Genomic DNA, 27,049 nt, shown 5'->3' with positions numbered 1-27,049 from the left:
TAAAAGCGTGTTCTTGTTGATTAAAGAAAAAAAGGTAATTATCGACATATTGCTGTAGTATAACTGTCAGGGTACCACCAGCCACGCCCCCCTCCTAAACTCAGCACACTTGCACAGCCTCGCCCTCCTACTAATCACCTTCACCTGTCCCCAATCTTCTCTCCCCTTCATACGGCGGTTCACACTGGCGATCATCCCTGGTTTGTGCTTATACTGAAGCTTCTGCCTCGTGTACTGAGACTAATAAAGCGTTTGCCCATACTCTGTTTTCTGACTCTTGATCCATGCGTAACAGTAACAGCTTCCCTTGCCACCGTGGATTATTTTCCTTATAACAGCATGATTTGCCGTGTGTCATTTTTACTTACCACGTATCTTTCTCATGGGTTCTTCGAATGCAACCATTTTTAACTCAATAGTAATCTCTCTGCTTTCTCATCCCTCTCTTTTGTATTTTTTCCATCATAGGTCATTATTTTGTTCTCTCCTCCCACACTAGTTTTATCAAATGTGCCAGTTTGTGTTTGCGTAAAAGCAACAAAATGTCCGTAGTATCCGACTGCTGAGTGAATTCAACAAGAGCTGCTGTAATTAGGATTATCACACTTAATGATAATGTAAGAGGAATGTATGCATGGCTCCCTCTTGCCTTCTCTGTTTCTCTCTGTTTATCAAATGTCTGAATATTGTCTGAGGTGATTGGCATTGATATTGTGTGTGCCTTCTTTTTTATATCAGTCAGCCTTAAACAATATTTCACGTAAGGTCTCGTCCATAAAAAACTTTCTCCATTTATTAATTATTAGCATTTTATTCTTCAGCAGGTTTGCAGAGTTTGCCATTTTAAATTACCAATATGAGTTTGAATCCTCTTGATTGCACCTGTTGGATAAAGATGTCATTCTTTTTCTTTTGTTCTCTCTCACTCACTGTCACTCCTGGTGTGTGTGTGTGTGTGTGTGTGTGTGTGTGTGTGTATGTGTAGTTCCCATAGATGCCACGGCAGGGATCAAGATGCTCTATGTTTTTGTGGACATCCAGATGGATACGGCTCACTTTCTGGACACACTCCGGTTCAATTTCCCCACAGGACACTCCCTTGCCCTTGTCAGCACCATCCAGTTTGTGGCTGCCCTGCAGGTGACCTTTGATCTCACAACTTTCTTAGTTGTAACAAACACGCTGTGAAACACTAGTTGGTTGGCAGAATTTTTGCAGAGCTGCACAAAGTCAGTGCACTCTGGATATATGGTGTGAAGAAAAACAATGAGATTACAGATGGGGTTCAAAGTTGTTTTATACTAGTATTTTAATATATGCAGGTTCTGTATTGTCTGTACTGTAGCTAGGGTGCAAAGGAGTAATGAGGTGATGACTTTGGTGTATTTATTTATCTTTAAAAATGTAGAACTATTAATGTTGTTCTATTTAAGAAAAATATTTTTTGTGTTTTTACTGTTGCAGGAAGATTGAATATTTAATAGTCAATTTACCATTTCTAAACCAACATCAAATTATCAGTGTATCAAATTATATGCTTAAATACTATTCCAGATCTTCATATTAAATACTGATACTAACTGTTATTTAACGTTAGTAACTAAAAATCTTGTGACATCTTCAACCCTACCGAAAGATCTCAAGGTTTTGTGTGCCATCTGCAATTTGTAGATTAGAAAATATTTTTAGCATATGGCTCATACCAACAGTCACGTTGACAGTGGAAAGTTTATCAAACAAACAGAGCTGTTCATTGTGTTTAACACTACTGTGTATGAACTCACTAAACATTTTACAGTTCAACTTGGAAACATGACAGACAGGTGTTTTGCCTCTGAAGTGTCATCTATGAATGTCGCATTTAATCTTCCAGATGTACATAAAGTACGTACGGAAGTGTGCTTGCGCGTGTGTGTGTGAATAATCCAGCTCACGCAGCGACATCTTCCGTGCATGCCTGCCGCTTGAAGTCATGCATAAGCTTGGCACCTCTGTATCACACCAAACCAGCATGGATTCTTTTCCTCTAACAAAATGCTCTGTTGTGTTTTATTCTTTACATGTTGTTTTAAGCTTGATGCGACAGTGTAGGTGGGCTGCACCCTTTCGCACACATCACCTGACCAAACATATGCAAGATCACTTGCATCCAAATGATGCCAATGCAAAGGAACATTTCTTTGGTTTTTAGTCACTTACACTACACAAATTTGTAACAAGCTTAAAAATATGTATAATAACGTAATAAAAATGTGTATTAACATAATAACATTTTTTATATGTTAGAGTAAGATAGTAGAGGCCTGGGATCACAATTTAAATCTGGGATGTTGGTAGCTGCTGGGAAATCAGGGAGATTGTTTTGTATATTGGGGGAAAAATTGGTTAACAAAGAAAAACATTTGAACTGAAAATGGGAACATAGCTCAGTGTTGAACTTATTAGGAGTGGGATCAGTGGGTCTACATATAATTATTCAATATTTAAATCAGGCCTTTTTATTAAATAATGTTAGTGCCTTTCATTACCTAGTCCAGTTTTATTGCTTGTTTTTTTTTTTTGTATCTTTTTTTATCCTGATTTATTTTTATTGAATTTTTATTATTCCTTTTATGCAGAGTTTGTCAAGTTAAGTCATTAAGCTCATCAGCCTGTGTTACTCTGCAGTTGTACAGTGTTCTTTATTAAAAATGATTGTAGTATTAGGGTAAAAGGTGTACAGTGTGCAAATAAGTAGTCTAATGTTCAGTATAATACTTTATGTATTGCAGTGTTTTGTGATTGTTGAATATGTTATTGACATATTCAAGATTAACAGAGATGGTCTATAGATGTGATACAGCACAACTTTACTGTTTTGTTTTAAATGCTGCAAGACATGAAGTATTTTAAATGAAAAAATATTAATGGTGGTGGTGGTTGTGGTATTAATAGTCCTGGTAATATACACCAGCATATACATTCTTTGTGGCCTTGTGTATATTGTAATTCATTTTGTTATTATTGTTAGTAATTGTAGTAATGGTGGTGTTGCTGGTGGTAGTGATAGTGATGGTAGAGGTAGTGTTGATAATGTTTTCGCAGTATACACAAAAGTATACACATCCTTCACCTAAGTAAAAGTACTGATACTCATGTTTTAAAAGACTCTGGTAAAAGTTGAAGTACTGACCATTCTTTTTTACTCAAGTTAAAGTAAAGAAGTATGAGCTCTGACATGGACTTAAGTAAAAAATGTGCCATTACTACTACCTGTTTTAGTGTCATGCTGGTAACTGAACCTCGCTTCATATTAATATTAGGGCTGTCGTTTAAAATATTTAATCACAATTATTTACATGCTTGTCATGAGTTATCTCACGATTAATTGCATCCTAATTGCACAGTTTTATCTGTTCTAAATGTACATTCAATTAATCCTTTCCAATTATTTTATACTCCAATCAACAGTCATGGACAAATATTGAAGCTTTATGCAAATGTATGTCTATTAATTGTGAAACCAGACTCAACCTAGAGCATGAAGACAAAATATTCTTGTAAATGTTTTAAAGTAATGGTGGTGTTTTGAGTTACGTATATCATCATGAAAATAATTATATTCCATGTGGAATTGTATTTAAAAATAGACATTTTGAGCTTTCTATTCTTTTTTTTTTTTATATCTGTGTGTCAAGTATTCATTGAGATTCAGATTGTTTTATTTATGTGTCTGTGAAGAGAGATGACAGAAAGCGCCCTCTTATTTAGTTTTCTTTATTTTACAAAAGCACAGCGTTTTGTTGTTATTATGAGTGTATACAAATAAAATAAGACTCTTTATAGATTATTGTATTGCTGATGTATTGCTTTTAGCAGTATGATCAAAAAAGAGTAATTGAAGTTCATTTTGGCGTTATGAGGAAAAAATGTCACAGAAGAAAGCGCCGGTGCGTTTGTCGACTCCTGGGGGTTTATTGCAGATGTGTGCATCATGGCAGATTTTGGTGTTTGATTTGAGACATGGCGCTTTGGTAAAACAAATGTTTACTGATGAAAAATTATTTTTCGGTGGTTTATTTATTTTTCTTATATCTGAGAAAAAAAGGACGTCGTGATTAAGCGTGTTGCACTGAAGTTTTTTATTTTGCCTCTTATTTATTTATATTTTTAATAAAAATAGTCAAACATAAATGCCCGCTGCATAAATTGCACGTTAATAAAATGATTGCTGTTAAAATAAATTTGCATTTTGACAGGCTTAATTAATATATTAATACAAAACGAATTTTTAATTTTGTTATCTAATGAATGAGAAAAGATGATGAGCAGATGATCAGGAATGTCTCTGTTCTCAGTCATGTTTACATCGCCAACTCCCGCTGTCTCATCCACATTAACCCCATACTTCTTGTTGCCTTCTGCCTTGCTCATTGTTAGCTTCATAAACTAGCCTTCATCTGTAGTGTGTTAGAGCCAGTGGTAGATTTAAAGAGAAGAAAAAATATTGACATTTGTTCAAATAGATTAAAATGTAAGTAGCGAGTCTGGTTTGAAATTGTAAGAAGTAGAAATTACAGATATTTGTGTAAAATTTAAAAGTAAAAAGTTGTAGTAGTAATAGTGGTGGTGGTAAAAGAAAGTAGTGGCGTTGGTGGTGGTGGTGGTGGTAGTAGAAGTAGAAATAGTGATGGTGGTGGTGTTGGTGGTAGTTGTACTAGTGACAGTGATGGTGGTTGAAGGAAAAGTGATGGTGGTGGTAGTAATAATAGTGACGGTGGTGATCAAAGAAGTAGTTATGGTGGTGTTGGTGGTGGTAGTAGTAATAGTGAACTTGGTGGTAGAAGTAGTGGGGATGGTGGTGTTGCTGGTGGTTTTGCTCGTGGTAGTAATAATAATGATGGTGGTCGTAGAAGTAGTAGTGATGCTGGTGGCGTTGGTGATAGTTGTAGTTGTGACAGTGAAGGTGTTTTGCTGGTGATGGTGGTAGTAATAATAGTGATGATTTTAGAAGTACTGGTGATGGTGGTGTTGCTGGTGTTGTTAAAAGTAATAGTGATGGTGGTGGTAAAAGTAGAGGTAATGGTGTTTTTGGGCAGTAGTAGTAATAGTGATTGTGATGGTAGAAGTAGTAGTAATGCTGGTGGTGTTGGTGGTACTAATAGTGATGGTGGTGTTAGAAGTACTGGTGGTGGTAGTAGTATTAGTAGTAGTAATAGTGATGGTGGTGGTATAAGTCGTAGTGATGGCAGTGTTGCTGGTGGTGGTGGTAATAGTCATGGTGGTGGTGGTAAAAGTAGTGCTGATGGTGGTGTTGGTGCTAGTTGTACTAGTGATGGTGGTGGTATAAGTAATGCTGATAATGGTGTTGGTGCTAGTTGTAATAGTAATTTTGGTGGTATAAGCAGTGGTGATGGTGGTAGTATTAGTTGTATACACCAGCATATATACACACTGTTGTGTTCCTTTTTTTTTTTTTTTTTGTGTGTGTTTTTCTTTTTAATTTGGCAGCTTTGAATTCTCGGGGGCAGCGTTGTCTTGTGCTGTTTGCGGTTGTTGCCCTGTTGGTGTTTGTAATGCGTGTGCTGTGTTTGTGCCATGCTTGCTGTCTAGGCATTTGTATGGCGCTCAGGGTGGCCACAGTGGGCCGTCCTTAAATGTGTTTTATTCTCCCTGAGCCGCTTGCTTTAAAGCCTCCAAATGATTTCTATGTCTCCGACGTGCCTCTGATGCTCCGGTGTTTATTTGGAATGTTGCTCGTCTCATTCATCTTAACTCGAAGTGCTGAAAAGGTTACTCGAGGTCACTCCCTTCCTTTTGTTTTTTACTGCTGCCTCTCTCACTCTCTCTCGATGCTGCTTCATATTTCCACCACCAGCAATATGTCTGTCTCTGTCCCCACAGGCGGTCAGTGCAGAGCTGAGGCCGGATTACGAGGTTCTTGTGCCTCAGTGTCGGCCACTGTCTCCAGGAGAGATCCTAGGATGCACCTCCCCTCGCCTTGACAAGCACGTCAATGCCATCATGTAAGAACATAATCTCTCAATTTCCCTCACTTGCAATGTGTGTGTGGGCATGTGTGTGTGGAAGAAGGGCAATATTGGAGGCCATACATCAGCTTTAATGAAAAGAGCATCTGTCAATGTCTGTGAAGTGCTTGAAAACACAGTTAAAGGAAATACACTTAAAGGGCTGGGCCTGTATGAGTATAGATGATGGAGGCACACATGAGGTGTGAACTCATATATCTCTCACAGGACATCATAAAACATGCACACACACATAAGTCTGTTGGGTCTCTGACTCACACATAAATTGTATAAATTGTGTTACTTTGACCAGTGGCATTAAGTATGCTGTTCACTTTCCTCTCAGAAAGGAGAGCGCAGGTAAAGAAGAGCATACTCGTGTTTTAGAGATCAAGTCACTCCTATTAACATGCACACACGTTGCATGCCTCCATGTGTGTTTCCACCAAAAAAAGGAAAGTGGTGTTGAATTTTTCTCAAACCTTTATCGTTACCTTTCAATATGCTTAGGTCTCTGCTCACTTGCCATGCACCATTGTTCTGTCTCTTCGCCTGGGGCATCAACTAACACCAACTAACTCGCTCAGCCTCCAGCAGATCTCAGTGCGCTTACATTTGCTTTCATAAATAACACGGTCATGGCTGAATAAAATACAATGTAAGGCCTAGCAGTAAAGGCTCGGGGCTTCTAAGGCCTTAATGTTCCCATAAATGAATTTTTACCCATAAATGCAAAATAACTAAATCGACGCACACTGTGCAGTCATCCTGACATTTCTGCTTGCAGCGAAAGCAAACCCAGCGATACAACGATCATAGAGATTGAAGTCCTTGTTGTGCATTGTTTTGGCTTTGCTGTGAGATTATGATTTTAACAGCTTTTCAAACCATCCGAGTGCACGACAAGCACAATTTCACCATTCCAGCCTTTTTTTATCCACTTTGCAGCATGCTACCAGAAGCTTATACAATTCACTCCCACGCCTTTTGACTTGCCACCTGTGTAAAAACAAAAGCTTTACAGAAACATTTCACTTCGCCGGTCATTACAGATAAAAGAGTTAGTCATATTGCCAAACCCGTGTTTGACAAATCAGTGATGTTTAGTACCAGAACATCCATTTCAGGAATGGACCAACCCTGGAGCAGGAACTGAACAGCTTCTGGATCCACATCATAGAAATTACACTCAGAAGGCCATTGTGACTGAAAAGGTGCCTTAGACTTTGTTTTCCACAATCAGCAAAGTGCATTGTGGGTGCATTATATTAACACTAACCTATAGCAGGACCTGGGTTTTCATGAGCCTGCTACATGGGGGATTTGGTGCCACTTCAAATGTATTACTAGTTTCTCCAATGCCTGCAGTTTTGAAAAAGGTTCCAGAGTATATGTTAGGGTTTGTGTTGGTGCACACATGAGGTTTGCTGGGTAATTCTTTTTTTGGAAAGAAGTATACGGGTGGGTTAATTTACATAAGCTCATATGTGGATGTTGATGTGTGAGTGCATGTTAATTAGTGTGTGGGTTGTAGAGAGTGTGGGGGCTTTGGTGGCATGGCTCTGAGCAGACGCTCCTGCTGAAAGCTAAACTACTTAACCAGCATCACTACTAAGTTAACAGCATCTTTTGATGATCAATATGGCACCAACTCTTGCTGATTTCTTTTTATTTCTTATTCACAAGTTTAGTTTTGGTTGCTGTGTTGTTCAGCCTTATTACATCCCTGCAGGCACAGAGTTACTTATAGGCTCAGAATTTGAAAGATATTTCCGCTTCTTGTAAGAAGCTCAGTACTCAGAAAAAAACAAAAAATAGTAACCTTTGACATTCAGGATGTGATGACATGTGGCATAAGGTTTCTTGTCTTGGATTTGATATAACCATAATAATGTCTCACTGAGAGTGTTTTTTTTTTGTGTTGTAGTGTTGAGGATATTTAATATGAACATATTGTTAATACCTTGGGATGAGAGCAGAAGACAGAAGTTATGATTATACAAATGCATTTTTTAGGTGTAAGTGTGTAGAATGAAGGTGAGATTATCCACAGTAGCAACGAATAGACAGGAACTGTTTTTGAAGATCTTTTGCTAATCATGTGGGACCATCCACAGCAGCAAAACTTTCAAAGTCCTGTCATGCATGAGGCTTTTTAAGGTTGTAAATATTAAACATGTTCAATATTCACAACTCAGTGTGCAGGAACGATGAAGGGCTTTCATGAAAACTCAATTTTGACTTCATGTCAAGAGGTTAATGCTGTATTCAACTTGACAGATCAGAATTCGGAATCTGGAACTTGAATTTACTACGAGTTACAAAAATCTTAACGGTCATCACTTTCCGAACTCTATCCTGAGTTTCCAAATAGGACTTCGAATTTGAAGAGGTGCTATTTTACTGAGGTTGGAAATTCTGTGTGCTAAGCTTTAGTTGAACACAGTATAATTGTAATCTGCTAAATATGTTTCGGTCTGAATTTATGTTTCTTCATTAGAAATTCACAGTTACAAAGATTTCAGATTGTTTTAGTTTTTTCCCCCCAGAACGTATAGCATAGCCTGAAACAGTGGGGTATTTTGTCTGGGAAATCTTGCCATGTGTAAAGCTAAAGATGCCACAGGACAATTTGGTTTTATTTTTATAAAAAAAATTCTTATGATTTCATGTGTTTCACCTGTTATTTGATAACGAATGGCCGTGTAGATTTAAGTGCATTTTATGAGAGAGAATGTTTTTTATCAGGGCACTAGGAAATGATGTGCTTTTCCTCAGTCTTCCTTTCACCACCTTTCTTCCTCACCATTGACACACACAAAGGTATGCAGTCAACACACTGCTCTAAATTAGCAGCCTGCTCTTTTTTTTTTTTTTACACACATTGCTACAGATATTATAATATACCCTCTCTACAATAGCACCAAGATCAATGGCTAATTAAATCTTAAGAGGTGGTGTATTTTAGAACATACTTCAGGATGTATGGAGGATGTGAATAATGACCATGAGAAAGGAGATCTGGCATTAAATAATAGAAAAGCTTTTGCACCCGGTCTCCATAGATTTAAGGCAAATATACAACTACGTCTGTGGGATGGAGGGTGAAGAACGGCATAGTGCTAGGAATGCTTTATAGAGCAGGGAGATCGGTCTCATTACAGTAATGAGCAGCTGGATCGCTGTATGTACCATGTTTTAAAGGAGCTTGTAAATACTGAATGAGTGCATTTTCAAACCTGCAGCCATGAATGCACATCTTAGTGAACAGTGCCAAAGCGGTTCACTTTGTCAAACCAGGCCAACGTGCCTCCCTATAGACGTCTATGCATTAAGGCAAGAGCTGTGGTCTATTAAAGTCTTTTGTCCTCATGTGATTTAGCTGCAGGACTGCCGAGGTTCCCACACTGCCATTTCTATTCGCTCTGACGTCGACCAGATTGCACAGGGTTTGAATGCATGTGCATTTCGGTCAGCCTTTTGCTCTTTCGGGTCCAGAGGGATGCCATTCGTTGTGAGTCCGGTCTGTTTTTTTGAAGGCTGGCTAATTAAGAGCTCTATTTTTTCTCCCTAGGTCTCATTCAGGCAGTCCATGGTTATATTTCCCACAATTACCTATAGCACATCTCCTATTGTCAGCTTTTTCAGGGCTTGGTGTCTGAGTAAATTTGTTTTTAAATGTAGAATAAAACTCTTATAAGGAATTTGGATTTTAGTTTTTAAAATATGTACTGTGTAAGTCACCTGTGGTTATTTAGATAATACACGTATTCATACCATACCATAAGTAATTTTACAATTTTTATAATACAGTTGTTTTGTAAGTATCTTAATTTCAAATGATATTTATTTGAACTGCACTATGTAAGTTCTGTGTAGAGATCATACATAGTGAGTGTCAAGCAATTCAGGATGGGCCTAACTGTGTTGGAGACATTTTTTTAAGAACAAGGTTACAGGTTGAAAAAAAATTATGCCTTTACTTGTTTTGAGGATATATTAAAAAAAAAAAAAAAGTAAAAAAGCCACTGAAATCATGTTTTAAAGCATGTAATAGAAATGACATCCCTTTTATTCACACACATGTACTCTGTCTTACTCCTACTGACTTTTATTCCCTTCTCTCAAGCACATACCTCTACCTCTTCAGGCTCTTCTCAACCTGCTCCTTACTCTCACCACAAATAACAATATTATCCGCAAACATCATAGTCCACGGAGACTCCTGTCTGACCTCATCCGTCAACCTGTCCATCAACACTGCAAACAGGAAAGGGCTCAGAGCCGATCCTTGATGCAGTCCAACCTCCACCTTAAACCAGTCTGTCGTTCCTACTGCACACTTCACTGCTGTCACACTGTCCTCATACATGTTCTGCACCACCCTCACATACTTGTCTGACACACCTGACTTTCTCATACAATACCACTCCTCTCTCGACACTCTGTCGAACGCTTTTTTTCTAAATCCACAAACACACAATGCAACTCCTTCTGACCTTCTCTATACTTCATCAGCATTCAAACAAAGCAGGTTATATAGCTAGACTAACTTAAGATAACAAAGACACATTTGTCATATCCATAAATGTTAATCTATCAAGTATGAAATAACCACAAAAGGATCTCTGAATTTGTAGCAATATTTACAGTATTTAACAATCTTCAACTAAATTCCAGCAAGCTGGCACTATTTCCAAAAGATTATCTAATCATATTTCCAGCTAGAAACATGAGATGACCCGATAAAACCTCTAAATAGATGTTCATCTCATACCATCCTTCCATCTTTCATTCAAATTCTTTACTGCAATTTTGCTTATGTGCAGTTACAAAAACGTGACATCGACGTATTCTTTAAACACGAGTGGGTTCTTTAAAATCATTAAAAATATATATATATATATATATATATATATATATATATATATATATATATATATATATATATATATATATATATATATATATACATTTTGAGCACCATTGTGAGACAAATGCACAATGTAGCACGATTAAAAAGGTACTTGTTGTGCATGTGTTAAGAGGGTATAGACTTGTTCATATTTACATACACTATGAATGTAGTAATTAAAAATATTATTACAGACATTTTTGACAGCTGTAGTGTATGTGTGCGCTCTTATCTGCAGGTGCACTTGCATCCTTGTGCATGTAAGACCGTTTGTGTGTGGTTCCCCTGCTGCTGTCCATGCTGTGGTCCAGTATACTAAGGCTTGTTTACTTTCTCAATCCTTCCTTCAACTGTCTGATATAGCATATGTTTGCAAAGACAGATACCTTGGGGATGGAAGATTTCACTTGGAATCAATCATGATCGCCAATCCAGATGTCCCAGCTTACAGGTAAACCTCAGAGGCCCTGCACAAAGTTAGCATCACTGCTCACTTCTCTATTCATTAATTATAAACTCCATATGTAAATGTAAAATATATTTACAGTAAATGTTTATAGTAAAATATTGTTGATGTGCTAAGCTTGTCCAGTTAATATTTGTTAGGTGCAGATATCAATAATATTTTGTAATTCCTGTAAGAATTTACCATTCACTGCTCTGACATCATCAGTGGTCTCAAACATGAATGATCAATGTAGATTAGGTCACTGTTTCACGATTGGACCCCAGAATGCAATGCAATTGTGCTTAGTTACAAAAAGATGATAAGCACAATGATAACATATTACAACAAAAGTTTGAGAAGTATGTACTGGTGAGGAGATTAGAAATATTGACACGCTAAAGGATTAAAGCATTGCTTTATAAATCTCTGCAAGTGGAGATTAAATAAATCCCATTGGTGTAACTTTCAGCAAATATTCAGACTGAATTTTGTTAGAAATGTCAATAAAGGAATCAAAAGTAAAGGTTAAAAAGGCAAACCTGTCAATGGAGTTTAAATTTATTAGTTAACTGGTTACAAAAATAAATTAAAATGCAAATATTTTTTCTTTTTAATGATATGTATTCTGCTTTTCTCCATATGATGGCAAATAATGACATTTAATTATTTTTCCGCAGGTATGATCCCTACAGTAAGGTTTTCTCTCGGGAGTATTATGACCACGAGGCCATGCGTGCTAACAGACTTCAGGCGATAGAGACGGCACGCTCAGCCCAGAGATGGGGTCTGATTCTAGGCACGCTTGGTCGCCAAGGCAACCCCAAAATCTTAGAGGTGAGAGATGAAACTTTGATGAAAATTGAAGTCCCCTCAGAAAGTATTTAAACACTAAAACCAGTTCTTTTGTTTTCTCTATATATTAAAGACATTTGATTTTAAGATCAAATTTTAAATATAATTAAAGTTTTAGGCTTAAAAATTTTAATTCGCTCAAATTATTTAAACTGCTCTCAATTTTCAGATGTCCATGTAACACTAACTCTGATGCTCATTTGAACTGCTCCTGCAGCACTTTAAAATGTTTTTGTTTGTTAGTTTCTGTGGTGGTGTTCTTTCTTCGCTAGTCCAAATATAATTCGCTGTATTACGATCACAAATGAGACCAACATGAAACAGCCAATCATCTTTTTGTTATTGGTGCTCTGGTTGGATTGTACCAATGGAGGTTAGTTTTCAGCTATGGGGAAATCCAAGTTTAGTGATACTTGGCTTGAAAAAAATGTATTTAGTATTATAAATTTAGTAATAACATATTTGTGTGTTTTTGTGTCGTGATAAAGGTCCTAAGACAGGTCTTGAAAATGGTCTTAAAAAATCTTAAATTTGACTTTTGAGCAAACTGTTTCATATTATGTTTGTAATGTTTGTCCTGGCTTGTACCACATCATCATTCAGTTGTTCAGTCTTTTCTTCAGACAGTGAAATGCATGCACACATAAATGATTTGGACAGTCTATGGTTAGTGGTTTGTCTATGGCTTGCTGCACGATGTTCCTTGGATGCATTTATCTTTTAATTTGCAGGTAGAATGTATCTGTAGGTTTCTGAATTGTTGCTGCTATTATCATGAGTTTAATTATCAGTAAAAATTTGTGAGCCCTTTAAAAGTATGCAAGTCCGAGCTATGTAATGACCTCCACCATGGTCAACTGATGAACTTGTATTTTTTGGGATTGCTGAGCATACCATTTCTTTCTCCACACTTAGGTAGACATTAATCCTAGTTCCAGAAATTGTATGCCTTATCTCTGTTTCCGATCTAATCTAACCTTCTGATTTTTACTGTCGATGAGGGCCTTGTGGACAGTTTTGGTGGTTGGTGATGTCCCTGAATGTTCTTTTAGCGTTTTTCTTCACAGCAATATTTCTGTTATTAGCTGTCTGGCTGTCAGTATACTAGTAGTTTCTTTCATTTTTTACGACATTCTAAATTGTTGTGTTGGTTATGCCTGAAGCCTTTGCAATGCCTCTGTTTACTTTTTTTTCATGGCTTGCTTTTTTCCCCCCTACATGTTGGTTTATATGTTTAAATAACAATTGATTCTTCACAGACAAAGCATAGGGCTCAAACTAAGAGTAGACATTCTGACCTTTGAATTATTTAAACAGTCAATCTAAGGGAATGTCTGAGCAACAAGAATCAAATGTCAGTCACATGTTTCAATATTTAAAAAAAATGACTCAAACATAAAATGACTTGGCTAGCTTCAAACTAAAGGTGCAATGTTCTAAATTGTTTTAGACAAAAAGCAAACTCTGATCATCATCTCATATTTATTTGAATATCTCAAATCCAAATGTTGTTTACATGAATTACCCCTGCTGTTCCCATTATTTTCAAAGGGACTGTATATATTCTGTCTAATTTCAGATTTCCATTTAATAAATACTTAAAGCTTAATACAGATAACTCCAAGCAAATCTCACATTCTATTCCTTTTTCTGTAATGGAATGTGTGCAGGGTCTTAATCAGTACTCAGAATTGGGAGGGGTCTTTTTCAACACCCCATTGCTTCCTTTGCTTCCTTTGATCTGCTCATTTTTGTTTTTCTCTCATGTATTGTGTTTGACTTTGTTTTGACTGATTCTGTCTTAATTGGTATGCATAGGCGAAGGGAGAGCGAGAGAGCGAGAGAGACTCAAGGATCTTTCCAACATCTCCCATTTTGCTGTCAAATGAGATTTTTAAGCCAACATGAATCTCCCTCTGACTCTCATAACACTGTGTCTCCCAGATGAGATCTATACGAATACCAATCTCAGACAAATAGACATTCAGATGGATATTCTGATGGAATAAAACTGTAGCCGTTGTCTGTGTCTAAGAGAGTAAGGCATTAGTTACTGTCAGCCTTCAGCTGTCAAACTGTCACATGTGAGAAAGAGTTGAGCTTGAAATATTGGAACTGGTTGGTGATTACATAGATTTATATGTGTAGCTCTTTTTATTATTGCAATTGATTCAAAGCAGCTTCATGAAGGAGTAAAAATTAGAAAAAAGCCAAGTGTACTGTAAATAACATAAGACAGAAAAGTAAAAATAAATAAATAAATAAAAATTCGAATTCAGCTAAGGTAACATAGGAAATAGCTAATGTTTACAATCTGTTAACACTGCATTGGTGGCTAACATACGCGAACCTGACAGTGTTTTTAAAAGATATCTAGTCATATTTATATACGTTTATCTTTGCATCTTCACTGCAATAGCTAGTTATTTAGCTAATGTTAGCTAAACGAGCCAAAAATTTGTAGGAGTCTGTTTTAGCCAAAATCAGAAACAGTCCCGGTTTTAATGCTAACGAGCAAACATGACTCAATTTTTAAGCAAATTTGTACATACTTGGTCATTAAATGCTGCATTTTTTAATTATAAATAATTCTGTTAATAAATAATTTTACTGCCAGTACTAACATAAGGTAACCTGACAGTATATTTCTTATGACTTTTTCTAATAGTTATAAAAGAACTACCGTAGTTAAAAACTACAAAAAATAGTCATAGTCAAGTGGTCAAAGTTTTTCCCTACATAAAAAAAAAGAAATTGCACAAAATTGATAAGTAATTATAAATCTGTATACATAATATTTACAATGAAAATGTACTGAAGAGAGAAATAATAAATATATAAGATTTACAGTGTATTTATATATAAATAAATCAATAAAAACAAGAGTCTAACCAGTTCATTGACTTTACCTAAGTCTTGGAATAGAGAACAAGCTAGGGCCATGAGAGTATAAATTGTGTGCTCAACAAGTAAGATAGATAATATGGAGCTAGGTCTTCAATGATTTATAATCCAGTAACAGTATTTTGTAATTTGTGCCAAATTATTTGGAAGAAAATATAAGACAGATATGGGTGATTTGGCAAATAGAGTTAACTATGCTAATTGCACCTAAGCTTCCGATGTAAAGCACTACAGGGAAAGCAATAATGGCACCGATTCTTTAGATTTTGGATATTCACATTCACCCTTTTTTGATGTGTGGTCCATGATTATTTCGAATGTATTGCACTTCAGATTTGCATCTTAGCATAAATCAGACTCTGTGCCAAAGTTTATTTGGATAGAAATGTAAGACAGATATGGGTGATTTGGCAGATTTTCCTGGATCAGGAAGCAGTCTGGCAGCAGCACTGTGAGCCAGCAGGTGAGGAGACTCGGTACCTCTGGAACGAGTCACTGTTCTAAGTATATATCACTCATTGCTTTCAAGCTAATGTAAATGAAGATTTGTTTGCTCTAAACTCCACCTGCTATAATCCATTCATTTACTCGGTGAAGAAGCGAGTGAACTATACTACATTTATTTATTTGTTGTTTGTTGAGCCTTGGGGCTTTAAAGCTGTTAACAGCTAATGTTCACTCTTGCGATGTTCTTCACTAGAAATATGTATAGCCCAAAGGGTTTGGGGCTGTGTGTAATGTTCTTCAGCTTAAGAGTTATGTATTCATATTGCCTGCATGAAGAGTATTGGAGTAAAGAGGGAAGGGTGAGCAAGAGAAGACATCGGAGTGGATGTGCATGCACAGTAGAAAGTGTCAGGAAAGCCCTTCACTTAAAATGACATTGCAATGTATATGTTGTTTGCAAGGAATTGATTTCCTTCACCATTCACTAAGCTTTCTGTTACCCAGGGCAACACAGGTATATAATTGTAACACATATATATCAAGCAGGTAACACTAGTAATGGCGAATCAATCTTTACAGTCACAGTATGAGAAAATAAAGCAGGCATTGTAGAGAATAATGTCTATATGTAACTAGCTATAAAGTAATAATAATGTTTTGTCAAATCATTTATGTCTGTATTGTAGCAGAGTAGTTAATGGCCTAATTCTCTGGTTTAAATGAGTTTCAGTACACATGTCTGTTTTTGATTTTCTTGTCTGGTTTGAGATGTTTGATGTCTGGCAGCAGGATAAGTTCTGGCCAAAGTAGCAGTGTGGCCATTTTTTGTATGGAAAGCTAGACAGCCCCAGGTCATCTGGTATTTTGCTGTGATGAATAAATTTATAGTCTTATTTCTTTTTTCCACCTGTATTAACCCCACATTCCATCTGTATTTTTCTCTCTCTCACACCCAACAAACCCCCCCCATTTCTCTCTTTCTCTTATTTTCTCTGTCTAGCATTTGGAGGAGAAGCTGAAGGCACTTGGCAGGTCATTCACCAGGGTTCTTCTTTCAGAGATCTTCCCGAGCAAGCTGGCATTGATGGCAGATGTTGACACGTGAGTCTCCTGCCATCTTCATGCAGAGTCACATTCTTACTTTTACGCAATTAAAAATCAGCTCATCACTCTTCAAACGATTGCAGCCATCCCCAAAACACGGGGTGTATTAATTTCAGGTTTAGTGCCCCTTAGGGACTTGCAAGCACAGAAAGAATAAAGGAGAGCTTTAGTTTGACAGCAACAGAAGATAACACTTGTGATGGCATGGCAACTTTGTTTCATAACTAACCATTGTTCTTTTACCTAGAGGGTACTGTGACTGCCATTTAAGATGTCAGTTTAATTACTACCAGCCCTGGAGTTTTTCTCTTTAGCAGCTTGTGTTATTGCAATGGGCAATACTGTGCATATTGCATGTTAGGACACACACATACATACACAATGCTATTCATTCACATCGGATTTATTTCCCATCCAATGCACCACACAATGTTGTGTATGCTATGTGCACTGCAGCCCTGTAAAGCACTTTCAGTGAACTCTAATAGTTTTCCACACCTTTTTTGATGAGTCTGATCTCAATAAGAAGCACCTGTGGTCAGATGGGGGGATATGAGGACACCATACCAAAGTTAATTCCTGGAAGCTGTAGTAAAGTTAGGGCAAGTGGATTTGGCCTTCTGCCTCCCTTGTGACTCTCTTACGCCTCTGGGAACGACGCTGCATACATAATCCGAGCAGAAAGTAACAGATAGAAGCTCCCTCTCCAGCCTTCTTTCACTCTTCCCTTGCCAAGTGCCACTAGCATCAGTAGCACATCATTTGGTGTGTTACATGGGTTCTGGTTTTATTCTAATTTCGAAAGATAACATGGCGCTGACCTGGAGTTAACCGGTTGACTCGCTCCTTTTTTCATGTGTGATTCATGATTATTTCAAATTCATTGCACTTCAGATTTGCATCTTAGCATAAATCAGACTCCCGTGAAGTTCTTATTCACCTGCTCTGGTGTACGCCTGCCCATTTACTGCAGCTCTGCAAGTTAAACTGTGAGCACAGGATGAAGTGGCTAATTAAAATGTATTATTCCTGGGAAAGTGAGGAGCGAGGCAAGTTTCCAGGCCTTCCTGGTGCAGGGAAGCCCTCCCTTTTTCGGCACTAATCACATCTCTCTCCACTACTCGCATAACCCTCCCTCCATTACACTCTTTCATTGGAGCGCCCGTCTCTCATAGTGGTGGTGGGTGTAATGATGAGCTGAAGAGGACTCTCATCATGGCCATATTCAGTGGGAGCCAAACAGAGGCGTCGTTGCAATACTTTGACCTGTCATCAGCTCAGCATTTGGTGTTAAAAGGAGTGTACAAGTCCTCCTGCATATCTCCTACAGCCTGGAGGAGTGTGTGTTCTCCTACATGCCTTTCCCACCTGCGGGCAAAAGGGACAGCTGATGCTGTGTCTGAAAATTAATTAGCGTGGTAAATTTCAGCACTCTTGTTTACATCACCTCATACAGACCAAGCTAATATTAGCACTTAACATTGTTCACTCTTTTTTTTGTTGTTGTTGCTCCAAGTATCCTGCTTCAATCCACATAAAGGTTGCCTTCCCCCCCTTGTCCTCCTCCTTCTCCTTCTCCTCCTCCGTTTCTTCTCAGCCTGCAGGCTTGTGGGATCCTGAGCCATGTACACCCACACACCTTCACTTTCAAATCCTCCCTTCCAGCTTACAGTGGCCTCCACTAGAGACGCTCTCACGGTGTAACAATGAGAAGGGCTCAGAGCCCAGTTTCAGTATGTGTTACTCGTCCAAAGTGAATAATGATGCTGGTTCAGAGACGTTCAGCTCAGTATATCCGTTTTACTGACGGGTGGGGGATATGCTACTGCAGAGGAGGCTTTTGGTTGTTTTTCGATCAATAAGTGGTTTAATAGTCGATTGAAAAAAGGTGGAAGCCGGACGAGGGAACATTTTTAGTTAAAGCCCCTTATCAATTCCGCAGTTCAGATGAAAACAATATAAGACTAAAAGCAAGTGTGAGTGTGGGAGAGAAAGGATGTCAAGATGTCAACTTGCCTACATTTCACAACTTGAACTTTTGTACGCCTCCAGATGTCGTTGTGTAATGCAGAACAAAATGTTGTTCTTTTGGAGGTGATTGTTTTCCCTGCATGTGGCCAGTTTGTTTTCATTTGAATGTTTTTAGACTGGTGGGCTTCCACCTTACAGAAACATGCCAATAAGTATCATGGCAAAAATAAATACCCCCTTGGTGCAAATGTGTGTGAATGGTACTTAGCAGTGGATTGGCATCCCATCCAGGGTGTATTATCGCCTTACGGACAGTGTTCCTGGGATTGGCTCCAGATCCACCACAGCCCTCTTAGGGCCAAGCAGTTACTGAAAGTGAGTGAGTGAAGTTGAAGATTGGAAAAAGGGCAAGTAAAGTTTTTCTTTAACACTCTTGTTTCATTGAGTCTGTGCCAAATGTAGCCACAGATTCATGCTCTTGGCTTGCACATATGTGCCAAGATTTGACTTGTTTTGATGTCTGAGATGCATTTCTTTCATTTTGAACCAGTCCAACCATTCTCCTCTGATCCCTCTCATTAAGAAGGTATTTTTGCCCATAGAACTGCATCTTCCTGGATGTGTTTTGTCACACTTGAGGTTTGATGCTTACATTAACTAAAACTGTATCTAAATGATATGCTGTTTATATAATTTACAGATTTGATATTTGCATGAAGGGTCTTCCTTTTAAAGTGGCTAATGAGTGTATATTAGCACTGTCTAATCTCTTAGTAGCCATGGACCCCTTTCATTCTCCAGGACACATATTATATGAATGATTGTATTATGTATTAGACATACATCTTTTACTTCATGAGTTATCCATGCTGAATTTAATTATAGGCTTGCCTATTTTTGAGTTATTGAAATTTCAGATAATTTGTCAAACATGCTTTTAACCGGTGATTGTATAATATATACCGTATATATATTTTAAAAGCATGTTTGACAAATTATCTGAAATTTCAATATATTATATATATATATCTATATATATATATATATATATATATATATATATATATATATATATATATATATATATATATATATATAATTTACCAACTGAAGTAATTGTTGTGGTGAATTCTATCACTTTTTTAAACCTCTAAGGGTCCCTGGACTTCACTTTGAGAACCACTGATCGATATGACTGCTCCCTCACCACCTCCTCTCCTTTCATGCCCCCCCCACACCCCATTGTTCATTTTCCTGATGTTTTCCCCCCCTGCCTATTACTGTGTTTGCTAGCTCTATATAGACAAGCTTGTGGTAGCATATTTACTCTGGCTCACCTTTCCTCTACCTCCTTTCACCTCTTCCCCTCTCTGTTTCTCATGTTGCATCCCTTTGTACTGCCTAATAAAGACGCAGCAGCTCAAAGCAAACATCTTTGCTCCTTAGGGTTGTGCAAATGTACTTTCATATTTACAGCAGGGGATTCTGAAGCGCACACCAACACAGTAATTTTTGCACCAGAGCATCGAGTTGTGCTCTCCCATTTGAATCGTATTCATTCTCCTTCGCACTCTGTTTCTCTTTGCAGATGGGTTCAGATTGCATGTCCTCGTCTGTCAATCGATTGGGGTACTGCATTCTCCAAGCCCCTGCTGTCTCCCTATGAGGTACACGCATCATACATTCACCACCTTTCACTATTAAAGCCAAGAGAGGAGATCTCATTACACCTGCCACCTGGACCTCACTCAGTACAGCATCTCAGAACTTATTTATGACTTGAATGAGTCCGAATATCACTTTCCCAAAGGAGAAAATTCGGATTGCCTTGTTAGTTTGCATGCATGAGTGGCTTGTGATTAAAATTCATGCCTGTGTCTGATTGTCAGTTCTTTAGTTAAGAATTCTAGGAAGGGGTTACATTTAGCATGACCCCTAATCACATACCTGTGCTAACCTATTGGATTAGGCTACTAACTGAGTACCTGTTATGTAACCACCTAATTGTTTATTAAAATATTGCTCAAAACTAATGCACCGCATATTGTTTCTTAATTTGACAAAACGTTCAAATGCGCCTCAGTGTGTTTTTATATGTAGGTCTCTGGTAATATTTGCTCATTTGGATTTCATTTGGTAGCTCCTATTGAGCACAAGGTACAGTAAGACTGTTGTCCTGCAGAAATGGTGCAGAGATATCCTAGGGTACCATAACTTTAATCTTGGTGAAAGCAGATTGAATGCTGTGTGCAGTAAAATTAAATTAATAAAAACTACAAAATCACTGTGTAATTCATAAATCTCAAGGTGTGATCGATCAAGCATATGTAATTTAGTACAGATGTTCTCCAATGCCTTCAATTAAACTGTACCCCTGTATATATACTAGGTTTTTTTTTTTAAAGATGATTCGAGGGATTGTTTTTACAGATTACAGACCCTTTACATTTTAAAGGTAATGGAAACGAGGCTAAAACATTTATGAACAAACTAAATGAATTGCTCCCTCATGATATGACTGATATCACTGAATTTTTACCTTCCATGCTTTAAGCATTACAAAGGGCTAAAATCAGCTGCGAATTACAGCCTCATTAATATTTTCTTCATTTAGGCAATAGGTCTATTCTAATAGACTTTTTAAAAAAAGGGGGGGAAATGATGTGCTTAAGTAAAGCAAATCTAATTTCAGAACCTGTGTAAGAGTGCATCTGCATGTTTACAATCTTATATCTATTGATCTATCTTGCATATTTCTTGTTGGGTATATAGAAAGCAGGGCAAGGTGTTTAGATATTAAAAGAGTTCTGTGCTTGGCTATGGTACCATAGCGCCTCTCACTGGCCAGCTGTCTTTACGCTTGCTTTTTCACTTACTATCGGATATATATTCACTTTCTTTTCTGTCTCTCATTTTAATCAGATGTGATGAGCGTACTAGTACATCTTGATTTATTCCATGACAAAGCTGGCCCTGGCTGCCACAAGGCTCACCCTGTGGCAAGTGTTTTACAGATCGAGCCTCAATAAAGGCTTGGCTTGGCTTTCAGCTGCCATCTAGAATATTACTGTTCAACCCCTGGGCTGTGTGTTCAGCTCTTCTGTGGTCATGTGACTTTGAGACTGAATCGTTCTTGTATTTCAAGTAGCACTAGAACAAAGCTTTTTCTGATTTGATATGCTCCCATTTCTCTTCTTTTTTCTATTGAACATGTGCATGGCTGACAGGGTGACGCAGTGAATATGGTACAGGACCGATTCAAACAAAAACACCCCATAATATAGAACCTCAATTTTCCATGACAGCTCGGTTTACGTTACATTCGGAGCAAAAATAAACGCAGTACATAATACAAGTGCTGCTCTACTTCAGTGGATCTTAGTGGTTTTGTTCTTTTTTCTATTTTATTCCTCCCATGTGTCTTTTTTTTGCTATTGCAATAGGAAGCAGATGGGAGAGAGAGAGAGAGAGAGAGAGAGAGAAGTGAGCCAGTGGTTATTTTCAGTGCATCTTATGTTATATTTATAGTCAATAAGACACAGTTGTCAGCACAGGGATTAGCAGGAACAACTAACACAGCAGTCAGGAAGCCATGGACTATTGTACAAGAGGCAGAGCAAGAAAATAATAAATATAGTAAAAACAAAAGGAAAGCATAAGTGGAAAACATGGCAAGGTTGGGTTTGTCAGGAGCTCAAAAAAAGTGAAGGGATAGATGGATGGATATATGGATTGGGTATGGAATGGGGCTGAATGCAGTAGTAGAGTGTGTGTGTGTTTTACTGGCGAGACGATGAGAAAAATCCATCAAATCCTGATTTATTATTTGTAGCCGTGAGACACGTCTCTGTTAACAGACTCTGCATGAAGATTTAAAACTTCCATTATAGAGTGTAATGCCATGCTTGAGTGTGCTCTTCTTTTGAGCGGTTGCAGAGAAACGAAGATCGCGTTAAGGATTGATGAATGCCTTTTGCATGTGCTCCGATTTATTGAGTAGAATTTGTTTTTGTGTTGTAATATTGTAAGAGTCCTCAGGACAACAGTTCATAACCAGAATGTGCCATCTTTTCTGTGCTATTAGAGCAGTCCATTCGAGAATTTTTCATCCATGTGGTAGGCTGACAGGCCCACAAGCCCAGAAAAACACGTATTGATTTTCTTTTTTCTGTGGTGTTGAAGCTACTCTTAGGGGCTTTCTTCTCTCTGATTTTAGTGTTGGAAGAATCTATGAATGTTCTTGGCTTGCATCTAAATCCCCAATCATGAGTCACAGCAACTGGCAGATCCATTTTGAGCACTGGAACTGCAAATAGATGCTTTGAAATAACAATAAAGACACCAATAAAACATGCGGTGTTCGATCAGGGCAGCTTTAACTGCTTCATAAATCCCAGTTGGAGCTTTATGGGATTTGACTGCATATTTGCTGGTGCAGTTTTCGCAGCTTTAGTATTATTAATCAGCAATGTGCAAGCAGAGTATCATTCAATAATAATAGACACACAGTTTGTTTTATATAGAATATTTTAAAATCAACTGTCATCAAAGAAGCAAGTGAAACTGAAGCAGTTGGAAATATGCAGATTCTTTTTTATAAATATGAATAATCTCTCTCTTGCATTGGGTTTACTCTTTAGGCAGCTGTAGCTCTGCAGCAGGCAGGATGGCAGGAGGTGTATCCAATGGACTTCTACTCTAATCAGAGCATGGGGCCTTGGACCCCTAATCACCCAGACAACCAACCACAACGGCCACCACGCAAACAGCAGGTATGCATGTTTTGGATTGCATGAGCATAGTGGCATTTGTTTAGAATGATTGATTCCGAGGTATTTGGTCTGTAGATAGACGGTGGGTGGATGGTATTTGGGCTTATGTCTGGTGGTGTTTAGATAACAGAAAAATATAATAGGCAAAGAAAGGAATATGGCATGTGCTGAGTCATGGTCTTAACTTGAGAAGAGACTGAGGTGAAATAAGATAACAACCACTAAGATAAGTGCTTCTTAACTCCCTGGCACAGTTTGAGGTTTTTCTTACTCCTGACATTCCTGATCCAACTGATCAGCTCACTGTTAACATGTTAATGAGCTGTGGTGAGTGTAATGAGTGTATGGAGAGCGTCACACTGTGCAGGGCAGAGTTTCAGCTTGCTGGAGTTAAGAACTCTTGTTCTGTAAAATGAAATATGAAAAGTTGACATTGATGTCACAATATGTAATGCATCATGATGAAATGTTGGGTGTTGTTGCCACTCTAAGTTGCCAGTGCTTTTCTACCATCATAATTGCATACCAGAGCTCATACTTGACTGGGGCAAAACTTCATGTATTAGCTCCAGTCATTCTGGATTCCCTTTATTCAATATTACTTACTTCAGTACTTACTTACTATTTGTTGTTAAATATAAAAAATGACACATTTTTTCAGAATCCACTCTATTGTTATGTACTATAAAAAAAAATCTTGGTATATGATATTTCTGCTCTCAGTGAGCATCTTACGAAGGTAATACTTTTATCTTTCACGGTAGAATCGGGTTGCATATATTTACAGATACAATTATGGAACGATGCATGTCGGCGTAATTGTCTGCTCTATTATGTTCAGCCATCACATAAATCCATAATGAGCAGATAAAAATAAAGTGTAAGCACCTCCTGTTGTGTTCTCTTCTCTCTTCCAGAAGGCAGACTCACGCTGTGAGCGCACTGTCCCCTGTGGCTGCCAGCGCGAATGAACAGCACACTCACACAGCAGCATCCAATCACTGCACCGCCTCAGCGTCTGCAGGAGACAGCCAATCAGAGGACTGGGTGCGTCTCTGTTGTCAGAGCAGCGTGCATATTGGCACACACAAAAAGCAGTACATTAAATCCACCCATCTCGTAATATAGCAGGAGAGAGAGGAGCTGGTTCTGTGTGTGTGTATACGAGAGAGAGAGAGAGAGAGAGAGAGAGAGAGAGAGAGAGAAAGAGAAAGCAGTGACCCTGAGAGCACATTGTTTGTTTTATATTGCAGCATGTGGGTGGCTTGTTAAATGCAATCATCTTGTCTCTGTCCTAGAAAGATCCTGCCAGACACTTTACATTGTTGACCTTCATGCATTTGATTGAAAGCGAAATTGAGCTGCTCTGAGCAAAACAATACCCTTTTCCCTTTTAGCTCTGTCATCAATGCTTCTGTGAAACAAATTGCAGAAAATGTCAAACTTGGGACATGTTGCATTATGTGTTTTACTAAACACTGTATTTAATGCACAAAGCCAAATGAAATATCAGAACTGCCAAACATTTTACTGAGTAAGCATAGCTGCAGAATAACACAACACAATACTGCAACTGTTATCAGGACAGATCAGAATGCAGCATTTAGTGTCTGCAGTCTATGTCTAGACTTTTTATGTACTTACCATTAAATCTGACTATTGAACATTACATGAAGGTCTTCTCTATTTATTTAACATTTATTCAATAGCGACTTTGCCATGGTCAGGGCCACGGTGTATCTGGAGCCTATCCCAGAAACACTGAATGGGATGCCATTTTTAGCTGAGTGCAAAAGTTGACAAATCTCTTCTTTCCCTAGGAATCATAAACAACATTTATTAAATGCTTTGCAAATATTCATTCCTCCATTTACTCTTTTATTCATTCATTCAGATTTAATTTCACAAAGGTAAAGTTTTTTTGTTTTAAAGTATGATCCTATATATATATATATATATATATATATATATATATATATATATATATATACAGTACAGACCAAAAGTTTATATATATTATATATACAGTACAGACCAAAAGTTTGGACACACCTGCTCATTCAAAGAGTTTTCTTTATTTTCATGACTATGAAAATTGTAGAGTCACACTGAAGGCATCAAAACTATGAATTAACACATGTGGAATTATATACATAACAAAAAAGTGAACTGAAAATATGTCATATGGTAGGTTCTTCAAAGTAGGCATCAAGGGAATGCCAAGAGTGTGCAAAGCAGTAATCTAAGCAAAAGGTGGCTACTTTGAAGAACCTAGAATATGACATTTTCAGTTGTTTCACACTTTTTTGTTATGTATATAATTCCACGTGTTAATTCATAGTTTTGATGCCTTCAGTGTGACTCTACAATTTTCATAGTCATAAAAATTAAGAGAACTCTTTGAATGAGAAGGTGTGTCCAAACTTTTGGTCTGTACTATATATATATATATATATATATATATATATATATATATATATATATATATATATATATTAAAACAATTTTTTTAACGAATTCGGTAAATGCTAATAGGACTTTCTAAATTAAATATAAAATTTTTTAAATCATGTCATTTGCCACATTATATTTGCATTTTTAGTAACACAGATATTAAAATTATTTGTTTATCCTACATGCAAAGTCTCATATGTCTCATCCCTGTGTTTGTCTTTTACAATGTTCAACTTCTGTTTTACTTACATAAGAAAAGCTGTTTTGCTTTTAATTAATATTGATAGTACAACAATCGAAGTTATATAAAACTGATATTACACTTTTGCTATCTTCTGACTAGAACTTTGTCTTTGGCCTGTTTTTTTTTTTCCCAGTTGATTTTTAATCCACCTCTGGGTGGTCTTTTTGTCTGTTTTATGTTTGTAAGTGGTTGTTGTCACTGTTGGTAATGGTATTCCACTGATGTAACACTTTAATCTCTTTAATTTCCTATAATTTCTGGTTTTGGTTTGGTGCTGTGTTTCTGATCTCATAGATTATTAACCTGTAAACTCACAGATGCTGTAAAGAGAAAAGCTAAACAAGTCATTTAGGGCTGTAGCTATCGTTTCATTTAGTAATTGAGTATTCTACCGATTATTACAACGAAAAACCGAGTAAACGTATAAGTACCTTTTCTTCATTAAAGAGCAATACTAAATATCCAAGAGAAAATAAGACGGGTCTCTTAAATGAACAAGTCATTTGTTTCCTTTTTAGAAATATTTACATTTTATTGCTGAAATTGCATACAAGAATATATGTAAAAACTAAACCCATTTAGTGCATTTAACTGCCAAATTACATCAAAATTAATATACATGAATAAAAATATAGTTCAGATGGCTCAAAAAAGAAACGGTAAACACACTATACGGTGTTTTCTTTACGTTTAGGTTTGAAATTATTCCAAACTTTAGAAACTTTCTATTGTTTTCTTTGACCTGAATCTATGGAAGCCTGTTTCTGCCACATAAAAAAAAAAAAAGGTTTGCCTAATTCTGTCTTTTATTTCACAATTCCGACTTTATTTCTCGTAAACATCCAACATTTCTGGTGCAGCCACTTGAAGTTTGAAGCTTCCGGTGTTTAAACTAGGCGATACCATGCGATTCTATTGATATGTAGACTA

The 27,049-nt window shown here is 37.3% G+C and overlaps 1 protein-coding gene across 1 annotated transcript in view; it reads left to right on the top strand.

Annotated features, from left to right (window-relative positions):
* The window catches only part of dph1 (diphthamide biosynthesis 1), a 93,897-nt gene extending 68,807 nt beyond the window's left edge, over positions 1 to 25,090 (top strand). Inside the window, exons 5-12 of the mRNA XM_046862412.1 lie at positions 986 to 1,140; positions 5,884 to 6,005; positions 11,306 to 11,374; positions 12,049 to 12,205; positions 16,575 to 16,675; positions 20,238 to 20,316; positions 23,290 to 23,421; positions 24,339 to 25,090. Coding sequence (XP_046718368.1) covers positions 986 to 1,140; positions 5,884 to 6,005; positions 11,306 to 11,374; positions 12,049 to 12,205; positions 16,575 to 16,675; positions 20,238 to 20,316; positions 23,290 to 23,421; positions 24,339 to 24,392 — 869 coding nt within the window. The 3' untranslated portion in view covers positions 24,393 to 25,090. The remainder of the gene's footprint in view (positions 1 to 985; positions 1,141 to 5,883; positions 6,006 to 11,305; positions 11,375 to 12,048; positions 12,206 to 16,574; positions 16,676 to 20,237; positions 20,317 to 23,289; positions 23,422 to 24,338) is intronic.
* Positions 25,091 to 27,049: the final 1,959 nt, after the last annotated feature.

The sequence above is a fragment of the Silurus meridionalis genome, chromosome 12 (assembly GCF_014805685.1).
Source record: "Silurus meridionalis isolate SWU-2019-XX chromosome 12, ASM1480568v1, whole genome shotgun sequence".
NCBI classification, from domain to species: Eukaryota; Metazoa; Chordata; class Actinopteri; order Siluriformes; family Siluridae; genus Silurus; species Silurus meridionalis.
The sequence above is the reverse complement of the archived record's forward strand: the minus strand, read 5'-3'. Positions and strand labels throughout refer to the sequence as shown.